Below are 19,865 nucleotides of genomic sequence, written 5' to 3' on the forward strand. Positions count from 1 at the left end.
TAATTCATATATATAACTTATTTTCTTTAAAATAGAAACAATGTTAAAATTAACATGCATTTTTGTGCTTTTTTTTTTCTTTTACAGTACTATACAAGTACCACCTCATTCTATATGGGTTCCTTTCCCTCATTCTCCTTCTCTCTCTAAAAAGACTTCCCCCAAATCTAATACTTTTATTTCCTCCACTATGCTTTCTGCTAAACAAAGCCCCACAATTAGACCACTGATCACACCATTCACAGAAACTCCTTTTTCTGGACCTCTCTCCACATCTCCCACTACAAACCCTCTTGCTGAAACTTCTATGTCTTCCACCATTGTTACCACTACACATTCCTTTTCTGAGTCTGTTGCTCAACCTACCACACCAACTTTTTCTTCTGTAGCTTCTAATAAATCCGCCACTAGTTCCACACCTGCAACAAAATCTGTCACTAATGCTGCTTTCTCAATTAAACCTAATACTGCACACCTTAGCAAGCCTTTTACAATACTTTCTCCTTCTGTAGGTTTCACTAAACATTCTGCACTTTCCTCTTCTGAGCTTCCCCACAAACTTCCAATTGTAACTCGCCACTTTGAGACTATCACCAAATCTGTTGCACAAATTCCTCCTGCTACAACTCAGCTTATATCTGGTAACAAAAATATTAGTACAGTACCTATTCTTCCCTTTACTCCTTTCACAATGTCTTTGACCCCTACTGTTAGTCCTGTCAACCATTCTGTCTCAGCTTCTCGTCCTCATTCTACTGTTGATGGCCATGGGAGCACAGGTAAATATGACAAGTAAATTATTTTTTTTTTAATTTTAATGCCATGTACTGGATTTGCTTTTAAACTTTATTAAACAAGGTTATATATATGCGGGGTGACCTGGCAGTTACTGTGAATACTTTGGATGTGAGTGTTGATCTGCTGGAGTGTAGGAAGGCTATGCTGAGGGATCTAGACATGATGGATTGATGGATCAAAGCCGATTTTATGAAGTTCAACAAGGCCATGTGCTGAGTCCTGCACTTGGTTCACAACAACTCCATGCAACACTCCAGACTTAGAGAAGAGTGTCTGGAACGCTGCCCAGCAGAAAAAGACCTGGCAGTGTTGGTCGACAGTGACTCAGCATGAGCCAGCGTGTGCCCAGGTGGCCAAGAAGGCCAGTGGCATCCTGGCTTGTGTCAAAAATAGCATGGCAAGCAGGGAAGTGATTTTCCCTCTGTACTCAGCACTGGTGAGGCTGCACTGTTCCATTTTGGACCCCTCACTTCAAGAAAGACATTGAGGTGCTTGAGTGTGTCCAGAGAAGGGTAACAAAACTGGTGAAGTGTCTGGAGCACAAGTCTTATGAGAAGCAGCTGAAGGAGCTGGGGATATTTAACCTGGAGAAGAGGAGACTCAGGGGAGACCTTATTGCTCTCTACAACTACCTGAAAGAGGGTGTAGCCAGGTGGGGGTCTGTCTCTTCTCCCAGGCAACCAGCAACAGGATGAGAGGAGATAGCCTCAAGGTGCACCAGGGGATGTTCAGCTTGGGCATCAGGAAGAATTTCTTCACGGGAAGCGTTGTTAAGCATTGGAATGGGCTGCCAAGGGATGTGGTGCAGTCACCATCCCTGGAAATGTTCAAGAAATGAGTGGACATGGCACTTGGTGCTACAGTTTAGTTGACAGGGTGTGACTGTTGGTAAAATGCTGGACTTGATGGTCTTGGAGTCTTTTCCAACCCGAATGATTCTATGATTCCGTTCCATGTGAAAAACCTGAGACAACTCTCATGAGGTGTACACTTACCTTATATTTTTATGAGATTTAAATTATTGCTGTCTGCAAAGTATCTGACAGGGAGAAAAAGGGATTCTGTCTCACATAACTCATTGAGAGACCTTACAAGCTGTGATAGGTTTGTTAATCACAGAATCACAGAATATGCTGAGTTGGAAGGGACCCACAAGGATCGTTAAGTCCAACTTCTGACCCTGCACAGGACACCCCAAGAATCACATCATGTGTCTGAGATTATTGTCCAAATGTTTCTTGAACTCTGTCAGGCTTGGTGCTGTGATCACTTCCTGGGGAGCCTGTTCCAGCGCCCAACCCCCCTCTGGGTGAAGAACCTTTCTCTAATACCAACCTAAATGTCCCCTGACACAACTTCAGGCCATTCCTTCTGGTTCTGTCACTGGTCACCATAGAGAAGAAAGAGAGCACTGTCTGCCCCTCCTCTTTCCCTCACGAGGAATTTGTAGACTGCAATGAGGTCTCCCCTCACTCTCCTCTTCTCCAGGCTGAGAACTTAACTTTTCTCAAAGCTTACTTCATTTGCTGAACATAGTGTTTAACTAAATTCACACCTTTTCTTTTGTCACAGGAAAAACACCTACCACAAATACAACTTCTGTATCCACCACCATTAGTATCACCACAGCTGAGCAAATCGTGTCCAAAATAGAAAATGATTTAGCAGCTGGAAAAGTAGAGCCAAAAGATGTAGAAAGGATGGTTAATGAGGTTAGCAGTGTCCTGACTGCTTCTCAGCCGTTACCACCCCGAATTTCTAAAAGGTATGTCACTTTGGCAGTAATTAAAGATGTGTTGTATTAACTGTCTTGATAAATTAGCTTCAGCAAGTTTCATTTTTTTAATAATCATAATCCAAAAGAATATTTCTTGTTCTTTAATGTACTTACAAAATAGAAGGACTGTCATTCTAAGTTTATCAACTCTGCTATAATGTATTGCCATGGAAAACTATTTATTTTTGTGTTGACTCCATAATAAGTGAGCAGAGTCAGCTGTATTTTACACTACACTTGGATTGTTGCTCCATAACCACAATTTGCCTGAGAATTTTCGGCGTATGTGCTTGGTAATACTAAGTGTACTTTTTCTTAACAGAATTATAAAACTGGTGGATTATATTGGCTTAAAATTGAAGCTCTCAACATCATCTGCTGAATTTGTCTCCCCTTCCTTGGCTCTGGCAGTTGTCAAAACCAACAGCATCCGCTCCAACGAAATGTCTTTTGCTGTCCAGGACTCAGCTGATCTCCAGGTTAAACACTGATAATTCTAAATATTTACAAATTGTCAAAGATTTATTTTTAAGTATTTATGGTTTTATATTTATATGAAAGCGAGTTTGTTCTGTGTTTGTCACAGTTTCAGGATCTTTTATTTGTGTTCATTTCAGAGAAAAAATATTTTATTTTTTAAGCCCTCCATAGTTTTTCCTTTCTATTGTGTAAATAGATGTAGGAGAGCAACCGACTTAGCAGAAATTGGCATAACTAATAAGCTGTTAGAAAGGGTGCAGCCAGAATGGACAGAGTGCTTGGCGGAATAACTTTGCCTCAAAAACCTGGAATTATGAGTCATTCATTCAGCCACCATGACAGTGCTGACATTTGTCAAGGAGTGTTGCCAGATGGCTTCATCTGGTAGAAGGAGATGAATTGTGGAGAGTTCCAGGAAAGAACTATTATGTATGTTGTTTGGATAATGAATGATACTGGGACATTTGTCACTTATGACTAGTTGGTCTCACCAAGAAAGAAGTGCTTAGAAAGTTTGAATCCACTTTGTCTCATTCAAAACCTTCTTCCTTGTTGAGGAATTAATAGTTTGGACAATACCAACCTTGGAGGCTTAAGCAAGAAGAGATGGAAAGTTTTGCACAAGTTCTGGCACATCCTGCCTCCTCAGAGATGGAAATAGCTTAATGTAGTGTGAGCCATAATTAGTACTGGACCTTTTCTGTGATACTGAAAGTGGTATAAAATGTTAACATTAGAGTTCTTTTCTATTTCTTAGCAATATGTAGTGCACGAATGTGAGATGACTAGGAGGTGGTAGTGCTGAAATATAGCAACAGATAGTTGCTAAGTAATGATTTTTTTAAAATTTCATGGCACTGGCAATGACAGAGAATATTTGCAATAAGTATCATCTACTTCAAACTAGGAATGTTTTTGTAGAATTGATTTAGGATTTCTTTGGTGGTTGTCTAAACCACTGATCTCTGAAGTGGGGTTTGAGTACCCCAGGGTGTGCACACAACAGTCTATTGCAGTGTGGGAAGAAAATGTTGCTTATATGAATAATACAAAATATATTTTTTAAAATAATGTTCAATATAATTTTAAATTTTTTAAATATATTTTATAACTTGTGTAATATATTAGTACAGTAGTACATACATATAACTTATAGGTAGTTATATACCGGGGCTCATGCTCAAAAAATTTTAGAGGATGCATGATCACAAGCATTTGGAGTCCACTTCTCTGAACAGAAGAGTTAAATCACACTGTTAGGGCACTGTGGGGAGTTCACACTGTTACTCCTATTACAGCCATTCTCTGAATACTCAGATAATTTCTTTCTTCACTTCTACTGATGTTTCATATCTCTCAGGAATTCTGAGGTTGATGATATTTGTGACTAATGTGCAACAAGAGAATGCTGAGAGATTTTATACTAAACAAAACTCTCTGGCCTCTAAGTACAGCATGCAAAACTGGGTGAAAGTTCAGATCTTTTTTTGTATAATGTTAGACCACTAAACAATTCAGAAATCTGAATTATAGCTTTTTTTGTCATTTTTGCCAGATGATCAAAAAGTTAGGTTTTACATCCTTAGATTCTGCTTAATCTACTGTACTTAAAAACTTACTGACAAACAATAGCTATTTACACTTTTTCTGAATTCTTACATACTTCCTATGGGGTATGAAAATTCTTTGCCTTTGCAGGCTTCCATGCTGTGAAATGTTGATCTCCCTACACAATTACATAGGCCTACCTGGGTTGTTGCTCTTCACTTTTTTCTAATCAATACTATCCACTACAGTGGTGTGTTCTGTCCCTGTAAGCAAGTGGGTAAAGCCAGATTATTTTCAATGGTAGGCAGACCTGAAATGGGATGCATTCTTTTCAGTCCTGTAGATGCTATTTATGCCTTGCAGCAGGAGAGGAATGAGAGCAGCAGTGAGTTTGTGACAATGATTAGAGAGATACATATTTGGAAATTTTAAACTGAAAATAAGTCATAATTTATTTATTTGGAGACTGAAATGAAGCATAATCCTGGCATTTATTTTTCAGATCTCTCTAGGAGCTCAGGCCATTAATGATTTAAATAATCTCGGATCAATTACACTTCCTTCATCATTGGTGACAAATTTACCCACTGAAGAATTGGACTTGGCTTCTAGAATTATATTCAACTTCTTTAAAAAGACCACTGTGTTCCAGGTATTTTTTTGGTCCTCTGTAACTAAGGGTTTCAAACTCAAGCCTAGTGCAAAATAAAATATGAATAGATTTTTTCCACACAAAACACATTTTAAAAGTTCTGATTTAAAAAGTAGTTGTTTTTTGTCCAGAGCTTACTCTGCATAGTAACTGAACTTCTGGGTGCTGTACTCTAGTATTGCTTCCTTCAAGATTTTAAAACTGGATTTTTTTTGTCGTTCCAGGATCTCTCCTTGAAGAACGCATCTTTAATCAGCAATGTTATATCATCAAGTGTTGCCAATCTCACAATTCACAACTCAAAGGCAAATGTTACTGTCACTTTACAGAATATCAAGCCTAATCAGGTACAATTTACATTTTGGCAGACTTAAAGTACAATTTCGTTGCCTTCACTGAAGCTGTTGTAGAGGAAGTAGGGTACTAAGAATACATATCAGTAGGTTTTTCTTTATTAGTGTGGACATTTCATCTTCATCCAGACAGTTAAAATCATTCATCTTTGCTTATTTACTACTGGTATAAATTTTGGTTCTCAAATTATTTCAGGTAATTTTGTTCTATCACCCAACCATCCAGCTTTTATCCTTTTTGCTTACCCTTCTGTTTTATTCTACAAAGAATAAAAACTCTTAGATGGAAAACCCTGGGTTTCTTTGGAAGATGTTGCAGTCATGACAACTGTAGGTTCTGTATGGCCAGAAAATAATAGAAATTTTTTTCTTAGGGGAACTGAAACACAAGATTGTGTCATCTGGAAGTATTAGGACTCATACACACCATCTCTTTCTTAAATGAGCATCAAGGATTAAAGTCTGCTATCCCAAATCTTAACAGAGTTTAAAATACTAAATTATTATGAACTGAGAAATTTAGGAATTCCACTAATGCACTTGATACTTTTTTCAGGAGCTGGCTTAGTGTAGTGTTTACTCATGTTGACATAATAGTGAGTTTTGAGACATAACCATAAAAGTATTAGTATTTATAGCAGAATGGTAAATTGCTTCTACTATTTTTAGAACTCCCATGAGTGGAGGGAAATCTATATGTAAACATTTAACAACACAGTAATAGAACGTGATCAAATTTTTGCAAATGAAAAGGTTTTTCCTTTTATGTGTGGTCATGCCCTCAATACTTACAAAATCAAGGATGAGAAATTCCAAGAATTTGTGTAGTGTGGGAAGACAATGAGAGAGCATTCAGAATGTTCTACCAGGAACAGAATCTTTGCATAAGCATGAGAGCTAGTTCCCATATGGTGACTTCAGATTTGTTCAGCATATTTTTGCATGCACTTTGCAATATTAATCCATTCTATGCACCTACATTAATTTTGTGTTCATGTAAAACAGGCATATTTCCTGTATACAGTATTTATTCTTGCCTGCATTTTGTAGATAATTCATAAATCATTTGATCCTAAACTCATAGTTTGTAATTTTTTTTCCTTTTTACCTCCTGAACAGGATAATTCAACAGTTAGATGTGTTTTTTGGGACTTTAATAAAAATGGTAAGTACTGTAGATCACCCAAGATACTGTGTTGTTTTAGCTATGTTAACCCATGTTAATATAAATAAAGCCTTTTATGAATAACAAAGCTGCTTTCTTTAACAGGTGGACATGGGGGCTGGTCACATGAAGGTTGCATAGTTAAAGAAAGCAGAGTAAATGAAACAGTCTGTTCATGCAACCACCTCACAAGTTTTGCCGTTTTGATGGTAATTATTTTCAAAAATTATACAGTTTTACCCTGGTTCAAGAACACATTTAAGTGGGTGTTGTCTTAAGCAAATGAGGACCAAATAAGCACATACTACCTATGAAATAATACTCGGGTTCTATTCACTTCAGTGTCAGTACATATTTGGTTAGACACATGCTTAAGCTACTGGTTGAATAGGAATCCGTGAGTTCCACTGGAGTAAAAAAATTCCTAAGTGCTGCAGCTTTTACATTTAGGCAGTTTTTTTATGTTCTAGGAAATAAAATTTAGGAGAAATCAAATTTAAACCAAGCTTTTAATCAAATGGGTTTTCACAATTAGAATCACAGAATCATAGAGTAATATCTCGAGTTGGAAGGGACTCATAAAGATCATGGAGTCCAACCCTCTTCTCTTTACAGGACTAGATTGGCTTTTTTGTTTTACAGTTAACCTTTTATAAAATCCATGATGAAAAGAATGTTTTACTTTTTTTTTTTCCAGTTGCAGAGGGAAATATGCATTTGGGATTTTTTTGACCTTTTTCCATTTAATAAACATGTTCTCTGAAATTAACTTCTGTTTCTGTTTTAGAACTTGTATGGAAATACTCCTTTGAATCCCACACAAGAATTGGTACTGACTTTTATATCCTACATAGGCTGTGGCCTCTCTGCAATTTTTCTTTCTGTTACTCTTGTGACCTACATAGCTTTTGAGTAAGTACCTGTTCAACTAAGCTCCCATTATTCTTCAGTTATGATTGATTGTACTCTTCATTGCAAAGTCCTTTCCAACAGTTATGGACTCTGTCTCCATTAATAATGCACAAATTTGGCCAGTTTACCAAGAAGGTGTTGATTCAGTCTTCAGGAATGTTAATCTTATAAACAAGTGAATTATCATGAAGTTCTATGCAGTCAGAAGTGAAGAAGTAGCACTCTGACATATTTTATAATGGATTATCATAATAGAAGTGTGAAGGAATGTGTTTAACATACAACATAGAGAAAGCAGTGCAGAATCATAGCATTTTAAATGCATTTGTATTCTTTGTTTATTCTCTCATTATTCTGTCACTAAAGACTTGTCTCTTTCAAAGCTTTAGAAGCCCAGTCAAAAGCCTAATCTAGTATAATGATAAAGAACAGTCACATTTTGGGTTTTGGAAGCACTGTAACAAGAAGTCCAACATACCATGTAAAAAAAAATAACCATGATACTAAACTCAAAGACTCCTAGTTATTGTTTGTATTTGTGTAACTTTTTCTAAAAAACTTTTTCCGTACAGGCCTCTAATTTGGAAATATTTTGTAAATTATTCTCTCCATTTATAGATCCAATATATGAAGCATTATATATGAATGAAAGCATATATTTTTTTTCTAGGCATTTGTGCACTAAGGACTGCAAAAGAGGAAGTAAGCCAGGGATCCATGGACAGTTGATGTCATGACACTGATTTGCTTTTTTTTAGGAAAATCCGGAGAGACTACCCCTCCAAAATACTTATTCAGCTCTGTGCTGCATTACTTCTGCTCAACTTAGTTTTCCTCCTTGACTCATGGATTGCACTGTATGATACACGAGGCCTATGCATTGCAGTTGCAGTATTTCTTCACTATTTCCTTCTGGTTTCCTTCACCTGGATGGGCCTGGAAGCTTTCCACATGTATCTGGCCCTTGTGAAAGTCTTTAATACCTATGTACGGAAATACATTCTTAAATTCTGTGTTGTTGGCTGGGGTATGTAATTTTTTTCCCTTTTGTATGCTAAGTAGATAATTCCTCTTACCAAGGATATTAGTGAATGTGACACAGTTCAGAAGTGAAAATTAAGCAATCATTAAATGTTATGACCTTGCAGTGAGCAGGTATTCATTATCAGTGAACCTGATCCTGTATGTTCCACCTTACTGAGGTACGGACAGCCTCCCAACTGCAGAACTGAGGCTTCTGCAATGCAAATTGATAATGAATTTTCTTTGTGCTAATACGATAGAAACAATTTTTAATGGGCATACTTCCATTTCCATTTACCAGACAGATGGTGTGAGTTGTATTGGAAGAATAAATGCCAATAAGTATATATATTGCATTTCTGGGATAGCACTGTCGCTAACAAAAAGCAGCAAAACAGATCTAACTGGATAGAGGATGAAGAGATCCTGGGCCTGATTGTTGTCTCGAGTCAAGGCACTAAAATGAATGGAATTGTTTTCTTAGAACATACGTAAGAAAGAAAATCAAGTATCTGGTAATCGATATTTTAAATCAGTTTAATGGCATTCGTTGGCTTATTCAGAAAGTTTCAGAGCTAGATGTGGAGAACTCTTGTTTCTTTGCAAGTTGTTCTCCTGAGCAGTTTGAAAGCTGCAGTTTTTAGATTCTTTCAGACAGCTAGTAGTTAACAGAATTCAACTGATGAATTTCATAAACAAGTTGTAGATTTCATAGAAAAATATAATTTGAAGTCCTCATAATACTGTCTTTGTCAGGATTTTCACTTTTATGTTTGCTCATAATATTTCAGGGTTACCAGCATTGGTTGTGTCCATTGTGTTGGCAATATCACCGGATAATTATGGACTTATAACCACTGGAAAGGTTTCAATAAATGGACCTGATGAATTGTGAGTTAAAGGAAGGTGCTTTGGGGTGGGGGGAGGGAGGTCCTACAGAACTGGGTTTTCTTTAAAGTAAAGGTGGGGAAGGGAAGGAAGCAGTGGTAGTGCTTTGAAATGATACAGCTACAGTATATCATGTTTTATGGTTATTTCCTGTAGGAGGGCCCATACCCTTTGACTAGAAGAGCTTTTCTAAAACAGCAAAAGTGATTTGCACGTGCAACAAATTACATGTTTATGTCCTGTTTATTTTACTTAATTTCTCTTTCTGATAATGGTTGACAGACTGTTCTTTTGTTCTAGCTGCTGGATTAAAAATAGAATTGTCTTCTATATTACTGCTGTGGGATATTTTTGCCTGATATTCCTGATCAATATCAGCATGTTCATTGTTGTGCTGATCCAGCTCTGTCGTATCAAAAAGAAAAAACAACTCGGTGCTCAAAGGAAAACAAGTATTCAAGACCTTAGGAGTGTTGCTGGCCTTACATTCTTGTTGGGAATTACTTGGGGATTTGCTTTCTTCACAGTAAATGAGGTATTTACTTACCTCTTTACCATTTTCAACACTTTGCAAGGTAAGTTTTATCCTTCATGTGACAGCCACTTGCATATAATATAGCAAACAAAATATTTGAAAATGTCATTTACTTGATTCAACAATAAAAATTTAACTTTAATATGTGCTTGAACATGATAATTATATTAGAGATTATACTGCTTTACTGTAATATTATATTGCAGTTTTGTTATGGTAAGGTACAGGAAAGCTAGATAACATTTATAGGTATAGTATATTTATATTTATAAATATTGTAATTTAAAAAGTGTATGCAAACCAGACATCACTAGAAGTGGCTGTGCCTCTCTAGTCAACAGATCAATTGTGAATACTCAGTTACTGTAAGTGTTCACATTATAATGCAATAAATCTAGTGAAAACTGTATCATTTCTCCACTTCTTCTAAGGCTTAGAGGGACGGTGTGACATTCAGCAAAGGGCCATTGAGACAGGCAAGGCTGCAACATCTAAAGGGTAGTGGCTTAACTCTTAAGCATGGCCTATAGTACTTAAGAACTGTAGGTGCCTACAGTTATCTAAGTATACCTGAATTACTCTGGTGAAGTTTGGATCTGAACTTATGCTTAAATGGCACTTAGATGACTGGCTGGGTGATTTCCCAGAGAGACTAAAGCAATGAAAATTGTGGTTCAGTGTATATACCTCTACTCTATTTATTGTGTTGATTTTTGAGTAGCTTACCCTTGGTAACGTGAGGGGCTGGACCCACATTTTCCCAGGTCTTGCACAGGATTGCGTTGAACTAACACAAGACTAGATTCTGTGTGGTCAGAATAATCTGTTACATGAAACTAAGTTCCCCGTTTACCCAGTTTCAAGATAGGTGGTAGGCAAATTTGGATATTGGAAGTGCATAAATAAAGGTGCATAAATTGTATTAATTGAATTAAGCTTATACTGGTGTTTCAAAACTGTTTCAAAATATTTGAAAATGGCATAGAACCGTTTGGTATAGAGCAACACTTAGTTACGTTCAAAAACTAATCCTAAAAACCAAAGTTAAGAAAGATACTTTAGCAAAAAAAGATGTGAGTAATCTTTTCCAGTGGAATTTTATATGCTTAATTTGCCCGAAAAGCAGTGTAAACATAACGTCCATGCGTGTCTACACCAGTCTGATCATTTAGTTTTATCTCAAGCTATTTTCTATTCACTGTAAACCTAACCGGTCTGTTCTCAGGGAAATATTGCAGATGGACAATGATGATGGGCTTTTAAGCAGGGGAAGTTAGATGCTACCCTGTGTCACTTAGTAGAATCAGTTAGAGAAGCAGACAAAGAATCTGTAATATGGCACTGGCAAGAGACGGCATGAGCACCATCCCTTCTAGAAAATATTTGACTTTGGAATTGTGGTAGGGGGGATCTCATTGATGAGCATTTTAGATACAAGTTATTTTTCTGGTAACAGGTTAGCTTCTAATAGAAGATATGACAGTGTCACACCATGTGCTGAAAGCGGCACAGCCTGACAGTGTCGTATCACACCCTCTGTTTGACATTGCTTTGAATTCTTTTCCAAAAGCGTTAAGTAAATTTCAGGATCAACAGAATTTCCCCCTTTTTGTTTGATAGAAGGAAACTTTAAGTACCTTGTGGATTTGATTGTATTCGTTGTTTTTGCATTTGTGTGTATGATTCCTCTAAGCTATGTATGGAATAAGTTTACTGCAGTGTTCAGAGTTGTAAACTTTTTCACCAAAGATGTCATTACTTTTGATTAGAAATTTAAAAGAAATGAAAGAAAACCAAAATACAGTTCATTAAGAAGTAGTGAAAGCAAATTTTGCAATATTCTCTAATGTTATTGCTTTGCAGGGTTCTTCATTTTCATCTTCTATTGTGTAACAAAGGAGAACGTCCGTAAACAGTGGAGAAGATATCTCTGTTGTGGGAAATTCAGGCTAGCTGAAAACTCTGGTAAATATGATTTTTTTTTTAATTTTTTTTTTTTTTTTACTTCTGAATACTTACACTCAGTGTTAATTCCTAGTATTTTGTAATACTTAAAAAAAAATCAATCATGTTGCTGCAGTTGCAGTTCTAATTTATTAGCCAAGGTATAATAAACCTCCCAAATTATAGTTTTTAAGAGTGGTAGGTGATACAGTTCTTACATGCTTCCATATGTTAGATGCCAGATCAGTTATTATTGGGTTGGAATCACCTTTTGGGGGGTATGTGTGTGTGTGTGTGTGTGTGTGTGTGTGTGTGTGTGTGTGTGTGTGTGGAGCAGGGAAGGGATGGGTGAGGTGAGGTGGCATGACAAGACTCTGGAACCCACATGGGGAAGCCCCAGAGTAACTGTCAGTCACAAACAGCCTGGGAAAACTATAACACACCACACCTCCTGGAGCCCCTAAGCCAGGCTCAGATTGGCAGGGACAGTGAGAACACTGCCCCTCACCCTGGCCTGGGACCCCACAGTGCCCGTGGGTCAGAGACCCCGCCTGGAGGGGGTGGCCATAGGGACCAGAGCAGATAAAATCAAAGGCATGTTTGCCACGTGTGACGGCCCTGCCATCTGGAGATGTGAGAGCTGGTCTTCCACAAGGTTCCAATGGTAGCTATACGATCTGTCTCTCCCTCTTTCTTCTTCTCTCTTCTTGCTCCCTCTGCTTCTCTTTCTTTGCTACTTGCTTGATGCTTTGGGTGGCTTGGAGCTCAAGGGATTGGATTTTGACTTAGATGTGGAGACATTGGATTTTGACTTAAATGATGTGGAATAGTATGTGCTGGGTCAGTACTGTGGTGGAACATTTTTGCCTAGTTTGTGTGGTGCCCTTTTGAACTTTTGCAAAGTTCCCTTATTTTCTCCCCTAAATTATTAATAAAAAATACCTCTTGGGAACAAGTCTGTAGCTTATTCTCTTGACGCTATCTCGAGGTATTAAAAACCTTATATATATATATATTAAAGTAAAACTCCTAGCTGAACCTGTGAGCTTGCAGCTCCTTGGGGTGGAGTGTTACATCTTTGGCGCTTAGAGCAGGGTTTACCTTTAGATGAAAAGAGGGGTTTTTTGTTTGGGAATAATTGCAAATTGCAAACAAAGAGACAAAGCATGTCAGTCGCCAGCAGCCAGGTGGAAGGTGAAAAGAACCTAAACTGTTCCCCCCTTGCTGAGCAATTAAGAGATTATGAGGCACACCTAGTCCCAAAGAAAGAAAGATGGGCTGAGGAAAACTGGCATGATCCCAAGTTAGTCTCTAAGAAAATAAAAGAACTGGCAAGACAGAAGAAAAAGAGATGTGGTAAAAGAAAGACTTTAGTCTGTTCTTTGCTGAGACTTGTGCTGACAGCTGCTCAGAGAGAGAGATTTGTTACTAATCAGCGCAGTCAAAACCAGAATGAGTCCTTAGCTGAGTTAAGAGTGGCTGTGAAAGCTGAGAGCTTAGCTCATCAAAAGGCGAAGTTGAATGCCTTTTGGTTGAATGCTGAAAAGAGATTAGTTGAAAATGTGACAAGTGGAACGAGTCCTGTGAGAGAGAAAAAGAGTTGTAGTTGCAAGTTGCCCACCTGAGTGGAGGGATGGAAAGTGACTCAAGCCTGGCCAAGGAGGCACGATATGTTAACCATAATGCCACTTCCCACCTGGGTAGGGGAATGGGGTAGGAAATGAAATCCCCTAGCCTGGCTAAAGAAGCAGAGTATCGTAACTGTGACGTTAAGTCTCTTGACTCTTGGGAGGCGAAATCCATTTCTTTGAAGCAGAATTTTGATACAGTAAAGCAAAAGCTCCCCCTCCTACCCAAACTATGTCCGCTTGTGAAGACCAGATTTGTGTATGAAGGTGAAGATGAGTAGGCAGAGCCCATGGTAACAACTAAAAGATACCTTATTCCCCAGCAGAGTTGTTAAAATTGCAAAAGAAATACAGTAAGCATGCAAGAGACAGTGAAACAGAGTACATTTGGAGAGTTTCACTCACAGGTGGAAATAAGATAAAACTTTCAGATGAGGAAACATACAGATTCTGGGGCCCGGAGGTGTTTCTAACAATGCCTGATGGCAAAAAACCTTGATTCCTTACCCAGAGAGCAGCTTATTGAGTAGAAAGACTGGACCCCTTTGAGAGCGGAGAACCTGTCGCTATGCCTACCTCAACACTGAGTAAACTCACTAAAAGCATACAATTGCTTGCCTCCAATTAATACACGAAAGGTGGCTTGTCCTTCATCAGCCCCCTCCTATGTTGTTTCTTGTCAATCTGGACAGATTTAATCTCCTGATAGAAGGACTGTCATCAAAGCTTTATGCCACACAATTGCAAGATCGGCTTAGAGCTGCTTGTGCAGGAGGGCTGCAGGCAGGACCTGGTCTTTCTTACATGGGGGGAAATAGCCGAGGACTTAATAAATTATAGTAGACAGATAATTAGTGCTGCAAATGAAGTGAAAACTCAAACGACCGTCCGTAGGATGGAGTGAAGGGCAAAGCCTCCACGATTTAGAGGCTGAAACTGGGAAGGCAAAGTCTCGAAGAGCCTATTGTAGAATGAGGGATTGAAAAAGACGGTATCCCTTGAGAACTGATGGACAGACAGTCAAGACCATTTTACAAATGCTTGTAAAAATGTGGAGACAGTCAAATGATAGTCCCAAAAAAGGAAACAATGCTACTTCGGTGCCTGGCAGGTTTGAAGTATCTACAACCTCTTTAGCGGAAAAGTCGGGAAACTCCCTGGTAAATGAGCTGGGGGTGACAGACGGAAACATAACAGAAAGCTCACTGAAAACAAAGAGGGAGATATGGTAATAACCTTTCATCTTGGTCCTTTATGGTCCCCCTGCCACCTTGTCAGTCGATACAGGGGCCCAAATTTCTGCCTTGAATGAAAAAACTGCAAAAAGATGTGGGGTAGTCCCTGATAAAAATCATTTATGTTGCTGATGCGGTTGGCTGCAGCAGATGACTTGAGTGAAATGCTAGTTACTGGGTGATGATTACCCCACTAAGGCGATAATGATATTGGGTCCTTTCCCTAGGAATATTATGGTATTAGACCTCCTTAAAAGAAAAGCCTGGCTAGATTCTAAGAGGAATGATTGGAAATTTGGTTCCTCAGCTTTCTATCCCTTGCCTCTAGGAGCCAGAAAAAGAATTGCAAGCCAAATAGCAATTGTTGCATAGGTAACCACCAATGCCCATGGCAGAAAATACAGAATTGACACCAAATGGATTGTTCCCTCTTTTTAAGACTGGTCTCAGCAAGACCAAGTTTTCTTTTCTCTCCTCTCATACAAATGTCCAAAGAGGAAAGGAAGTGCCAACAAGACTTTTTCTGATTTCTGTATTTACCCACACTTGAGAGATCTACAAGCAGGAAATCCTAGAATAATAAAGTCAACTCTAGAAACAGAAAATAGCTGCAACAGAATTAGAGACTGTAAAGTAAAAAGACTAAACGTGTCACCTTTTTGTGTTAGCAAAAAGCAGTCTCTAGCATAAGACCATAATCATTTTGTGCCTTTAAGTTTTGTTTTGCTGTAATGTTTGTGTTTCTTTTCTGAAACGGCAAGTGCAATAGCTCAGAATAACCAAAGTATTGTATACCTGTTCCTACCTCCTCAGAGTGGATAGCCCCTGGAGGGAGGGAGAAAAGGGGATAACAAAGACTGTTGGTGGCAGCAAAAAGTTTTCTCCAGCTGCAAACAGGTGAAGATTTTGAGTTTAGTAACCACTGAAGTTTTTTTGTAAGTTAGACTGAGTTGGTAAGAACAGTTTCCCCTGTGGCAACCAGATTTTTGTGTATTACTGAATATCTCTTTCCCATGATACACCTTGACATTGCCCCTGAAGCCTGCTTGGTGGGAAGGATGAGGGTGGTAAAGTAGTAGTCTAGGATATAGGTATTTGGTTTGAGCTAATGCCTAATGTGTTGTTATTAAGTAAGCAAAGATTCTTTAAAGTGCTGTACCTCACCAAAGAAGGATGCTGTCCACAGATACAAGTGGAAGAAGTTCTCTGGCCACTGCAATAACCAGATTCTGAACTCTTTCCCTGGATCCTGATTTGCTGCAGTTCGGGACCCACTGGGTGAGAGATAGTGATTTGCATAGAGCAGAGTTTCTATATTGATAGAACTCCTAGTTTATAGTTATTGATATAACAACTGTCCACTGTGTGCTTTCTTGCATACTTTCCTCTTTCTCCCGTCCTTTTTCTCCCTCTGTCCACTAGCTTGCACCACGGCTGCCTCTACAAGAATATGAGAAATGGTTAAACCTGGTCCTAGTGGTTGTTCCAACCCAATGGAGTGGAATGTTAGACATCAGATCAGTAACTATTGAGTTGGAAGCACCTTGTGGTGGGGTACATGTGTGTGTGTCTGGAGAGGAAAGGGATGGGTCAAACCTCACAGAAGTGGGGTGGTGTCGTATCCCTCATGGCAGGCCCCTGGGACCCACATGGGGAAGTCCCGGAATAGCTGTCAGTAACAAACAGCCTGGGAAAACTACTTTTATTAACAAAAGGACAGGAGAAAAAGGAACTATATTTAAATAATTTTAAACATCGAGAATCATTGAATTCTTAGGAGAATATAATTCTGTCTAGAATACTGTGAGAAGAGCGGATAAAGCCTTGCTTTTATTTTAATTCAGTTGCATTATTAACTATATTTTTATATATTGCTTGTATGAGTTGTGCTATTTTCTGTGTCATGTATCTGTTGTAGACTGGAGTAGAACTGCTACTAATGGTTTAAAGAAGCAGACTGTAAATCAAGGAGTATCCAGTTCTTCCAATTCCTTACAATCAAACAGTAACTCCACTAACTCTACAACACTGCTAATGAATAATGATTATTCAGTGCATGCGAATGGAAATGGTAAGTATAATGCCAAGTAATATTTCTCAAGCTATTTTTTCCTTGTCTTGAAACACAAGTGCTATTCTCTTTTATGCTGATGTAAAAGGAAGTGCTGGCAAAATGGTACTCATAAGTATAGGGTCAGAATATTCAGGATTTCCTCACAAATAATATCACACCTCCATTTTAGGGAACTATAGGCAAAGTTGTAAAATATCCATTTCTCCTAGTCACTGGGAACTCTTGATTTATATATCATTTAGTGGGTAATATTTGTTATTATAGCAATTACTTACCAGAAGCTGCTGATAACACTTTTCTTGTCAGATGAATACATGACAAAAAACTTCAAGCACATTTTGAAACAGTTCACATTTTAAACCATGTTAGAACAAATATTGCCTAAAGAAGAAATAAATATAGGATAATAATATAGCTTGAAAGTCTGAAAGAAATCAAGTAGGAGGTAATATGAGGAAGAAAATTAATGGAGTGCTCATATGGAAGCTGCTTATAAGAGAAGTAAGAGAAAATGGAGACTATAACTTATCACCTCAGTGAAGAGAGCACTGCTGAGAGGGCTTCCTCACCATTTGCTACAGAAAAAACATCAAAACTGAATTTCTCTATAGCCCTTTATTTCCCCTGCAGGGTTTTTAAGGATATTTTTGCCTAACAGAAACATATTTGTTGCAAGAAACAATTCTTCAGAAGTAAAATTACCTATCCTTCCTGTTCTGACATAATACTGTCCTCTGAACTGCTACCCTCTGCTCTGTTCCTGATAAGTTGAAACGCAGGTGTATATAGCACTCCACTGAATTTCACTTGCAATTTGGTGTGGCTTATTTGTCTATTGAGAAAACTAAATATGAATCACCACTGAAGGTACTTATTAAAAAGTGATCTTTTTTCAGTGGACATAATCTAGTTTTTCACACTCTTGCTGGGCACATGTCATGCTGCTGATTTGAGCTCTCAGAAAAGACCATCAGTTTTTCAAAGAGAAAAATAACTTAAAAATCTGTAATGGATAAAAACTTGAGCAAATCTCAGAGGACATTACTCCTGTGTGCCTGATGTATCTTTCCCAATTGATTAAGAGTTGAGGCTAAGAAGTCATGTCATCAGCTAGAATGTTTATTATGAATTTGTTGGACATGCTTGGAGAGGTGGGGTTGCCCTCATTTCCTGATCTATGCTGTCAGAAGACAGCAGATAATCAGTGGGATAATCTCAGCAGATAACCTCTCAGATGTATAGAGTAAAAGCTATGGAATTCATACGTGCTACCCCCTAATAGATTACTGTCCCTTTGAATGTACTAACTGCACATTGAAAAGGAATCACAATACTTCAGGAAATGGCACTTGGACATGCCCTGAACAGTTTTCCAAACTGAGCTTGTAAAACTAGTTTCTTTTTTTTTTTCATAATCGTTTATAAAATCTCTTAATTTGGATACCACACAATGCAATAATTAACATACTTTGTATCTAACAGGTCAGTTAAGAACCAGAATCCAGTAACTCTCACCAGTAAAGTCAGGTAACATTCTAGGTAGAGGTATTACTTCTCAAAGAGAGAAATTTTCAGGCACAAAAGCTTGCATGTCTTGATGGGTGTGTGTTTTTCCCCAGCTATATTAATTACTCTGATGAAAGATGCCATCTCTCCCTATATGTGTATAAGCATTTTACATGCTTATACACAGCTGTGTATATTTGACCGCTTTTCTCAACAGAAAGAAAGATAACAGAGATGTTCTATTAAACTACTTTGTTGTAGCAACTGAGTGAATAGTCCTGTTGTGGCTTTCTGGAAAATGTTTTTGTTGTTTTGGATAGCATTTTAGAATGAGATGCTAAACTGATGATCTAAACCATTGAGTGATGCCAATTCTGTGGGACACCATCCAATTCTGTCCCAGTTTATTCAGATAATTAGATCTTTCCAGTGTGACAGTCTGTGTGTCCAGTGCCAAAGGCTTCTCAGACAAAGCAGCTAAAGAACGTTGTTCCAGTGCACTCACAAACACAGATGTCTCAGATGATCCACTTCATTTTCTCCTGTATTTTATTGTATATTTTGAATATATTGTCAACTTTGTACCACAGCATCCACTCATGTCAAGAGGGTTGTATGATACCTTCCTTGCATAGTTCGACTAAATAATTCTTCTGGGTCTTTAGGACTTCCATGAGAAGATAAGCTAAACCTATGCTTGGACAGCAAAACTCTTTGAGGCAATTCCTTACCCTTAATCTTCCAAATATGGGACAGTTGTATCTCAGAAGAGCTGGGCAAATGCCTCCAAAAGGCAATTGACTGGTGTTAGGAACATGGGACCTTCTAATTTGCTGTACCTGATTGTCCTGCTCTCAGAGCCAGAACTTCAAAATAACATTGTAATGCTTCACTTTAAAAAGTGAGCTCCAAAAAGAAAACACTCTAGAAGTTAAGACCTATGTCATAAATACACTGAGCTGTAAACACTTTATGATTTTGACCTCACTGCTTCCACTGAAATGCTATTCCAGATTGAGGACTGAATGGTTTACCATGATAAATTTGGGATGTGGCTTTGCTTGCCTACTGGACAGTGTAACTTCATCTTTTCATGGCATTCTAATACTTCCTTGGTTTCAGTTTTTCTGTTACTGATTTGCATGCCTGGGAAACTGCCATTTGGTATCACATGGCATACCTGATATCATCAGGTTTCTCACTGAGGAAGAGAAACTACTTCTCTGAATTTTTTCAGACAATAGCCTTATTTTCTTCCCAGATTTTGCCCTAACATTAGGGCACAGCTATTTTGAACACTCCTAAAATAAAACAGTTGTAGTCAGGCAGGGGGTTAAACAACAAGTA

At 38.1% G+C, this 19,865-nt stretch overlaps 1 protein-coding gene across 3 annotated transcripts in view; it reads left to right on the top strand.

Annotated features, from left to right (window-relative positions):
- Nucleotides 1–19,865, top strand: part of ADGRG2 (adhesion G protein-coupled receptor G2) — a 64,786-nt gene that overhangs the window by 41,291 nt on the left and 3,630 nt on the right. For all 3 annotated transcript variants that reach the window (XM_027738298.2, XM_039377998.1, XM_027738296.2), the window contains 13 exons: nucleotides 88–779; nucleotides 2,371–2,563; nucleotides 2,898–3,054; nucleotides 5,106–5,255; nucleotides 5,480–5,602; nucleotides 6,728–6,773; nucleotides 6,879–6,982; nucleotides 7,561–7,685; nucleotides 8,444–8,712; nucleotides 9,500–9,599; nucleotides 9,897–10,171; nucleotides 11,995–12,096; nucleotides 16,857–17,009. In XM_027738298.2, coding sequence (XP_027594099.1) covers nucleotides 88–779; nucleotides 2,371–2,563; nucleotides 2,898–3,054; nucleotides 5,106–5,255; nucleotides 5,480–5,602; nucleotides 6,728–6,773; nucleotides 6,879–6,982; nucleotides 7,561–7,685; nucleotides 8,444–8,712; nucleotides 9,500–9,599; nucleotides 9,897–10,171; nucleotides 11,995–12,096; nucleotides 16,857–17,009 — 2,489 coding nt within the window. The remainder of the gene's footprint in view (nucleotides 1–87; nucleotides 780–2,370; nucleotides 2,564–2,897; nucleotides 3,055–5,105; nucleotides 5,256–5,479; nucleotides 5,603–6,727; nucleotides 6,774–6,878; nucleotides 6,983–7,560; nucleotides 7,686–8,443; nucleotides 8,713–9,499; nucleotides 9,600–9,896; nucleotides 10,172–11,994; nucleotides 12,097–16,856; nucleotides 17,010–19,865) is intronic.

Source organism: Pipra filicauda, unplaced genomic scaffold (genome assembly GCF_003945595.2).
Source record: "Pipra filicauda isolate LSUMZ 115617 unplaced genomic scaffold, ASM394559v2 scaffold12_size5214236_pilon, whole genome shotgun sequence".
In the NCBI taxonomy this organism is placed as follows: Eukaryota; Metazoa; Chordata; class Aves; order Passeriformes; family Pipridae; genus Pipra; species Pipra filicauda.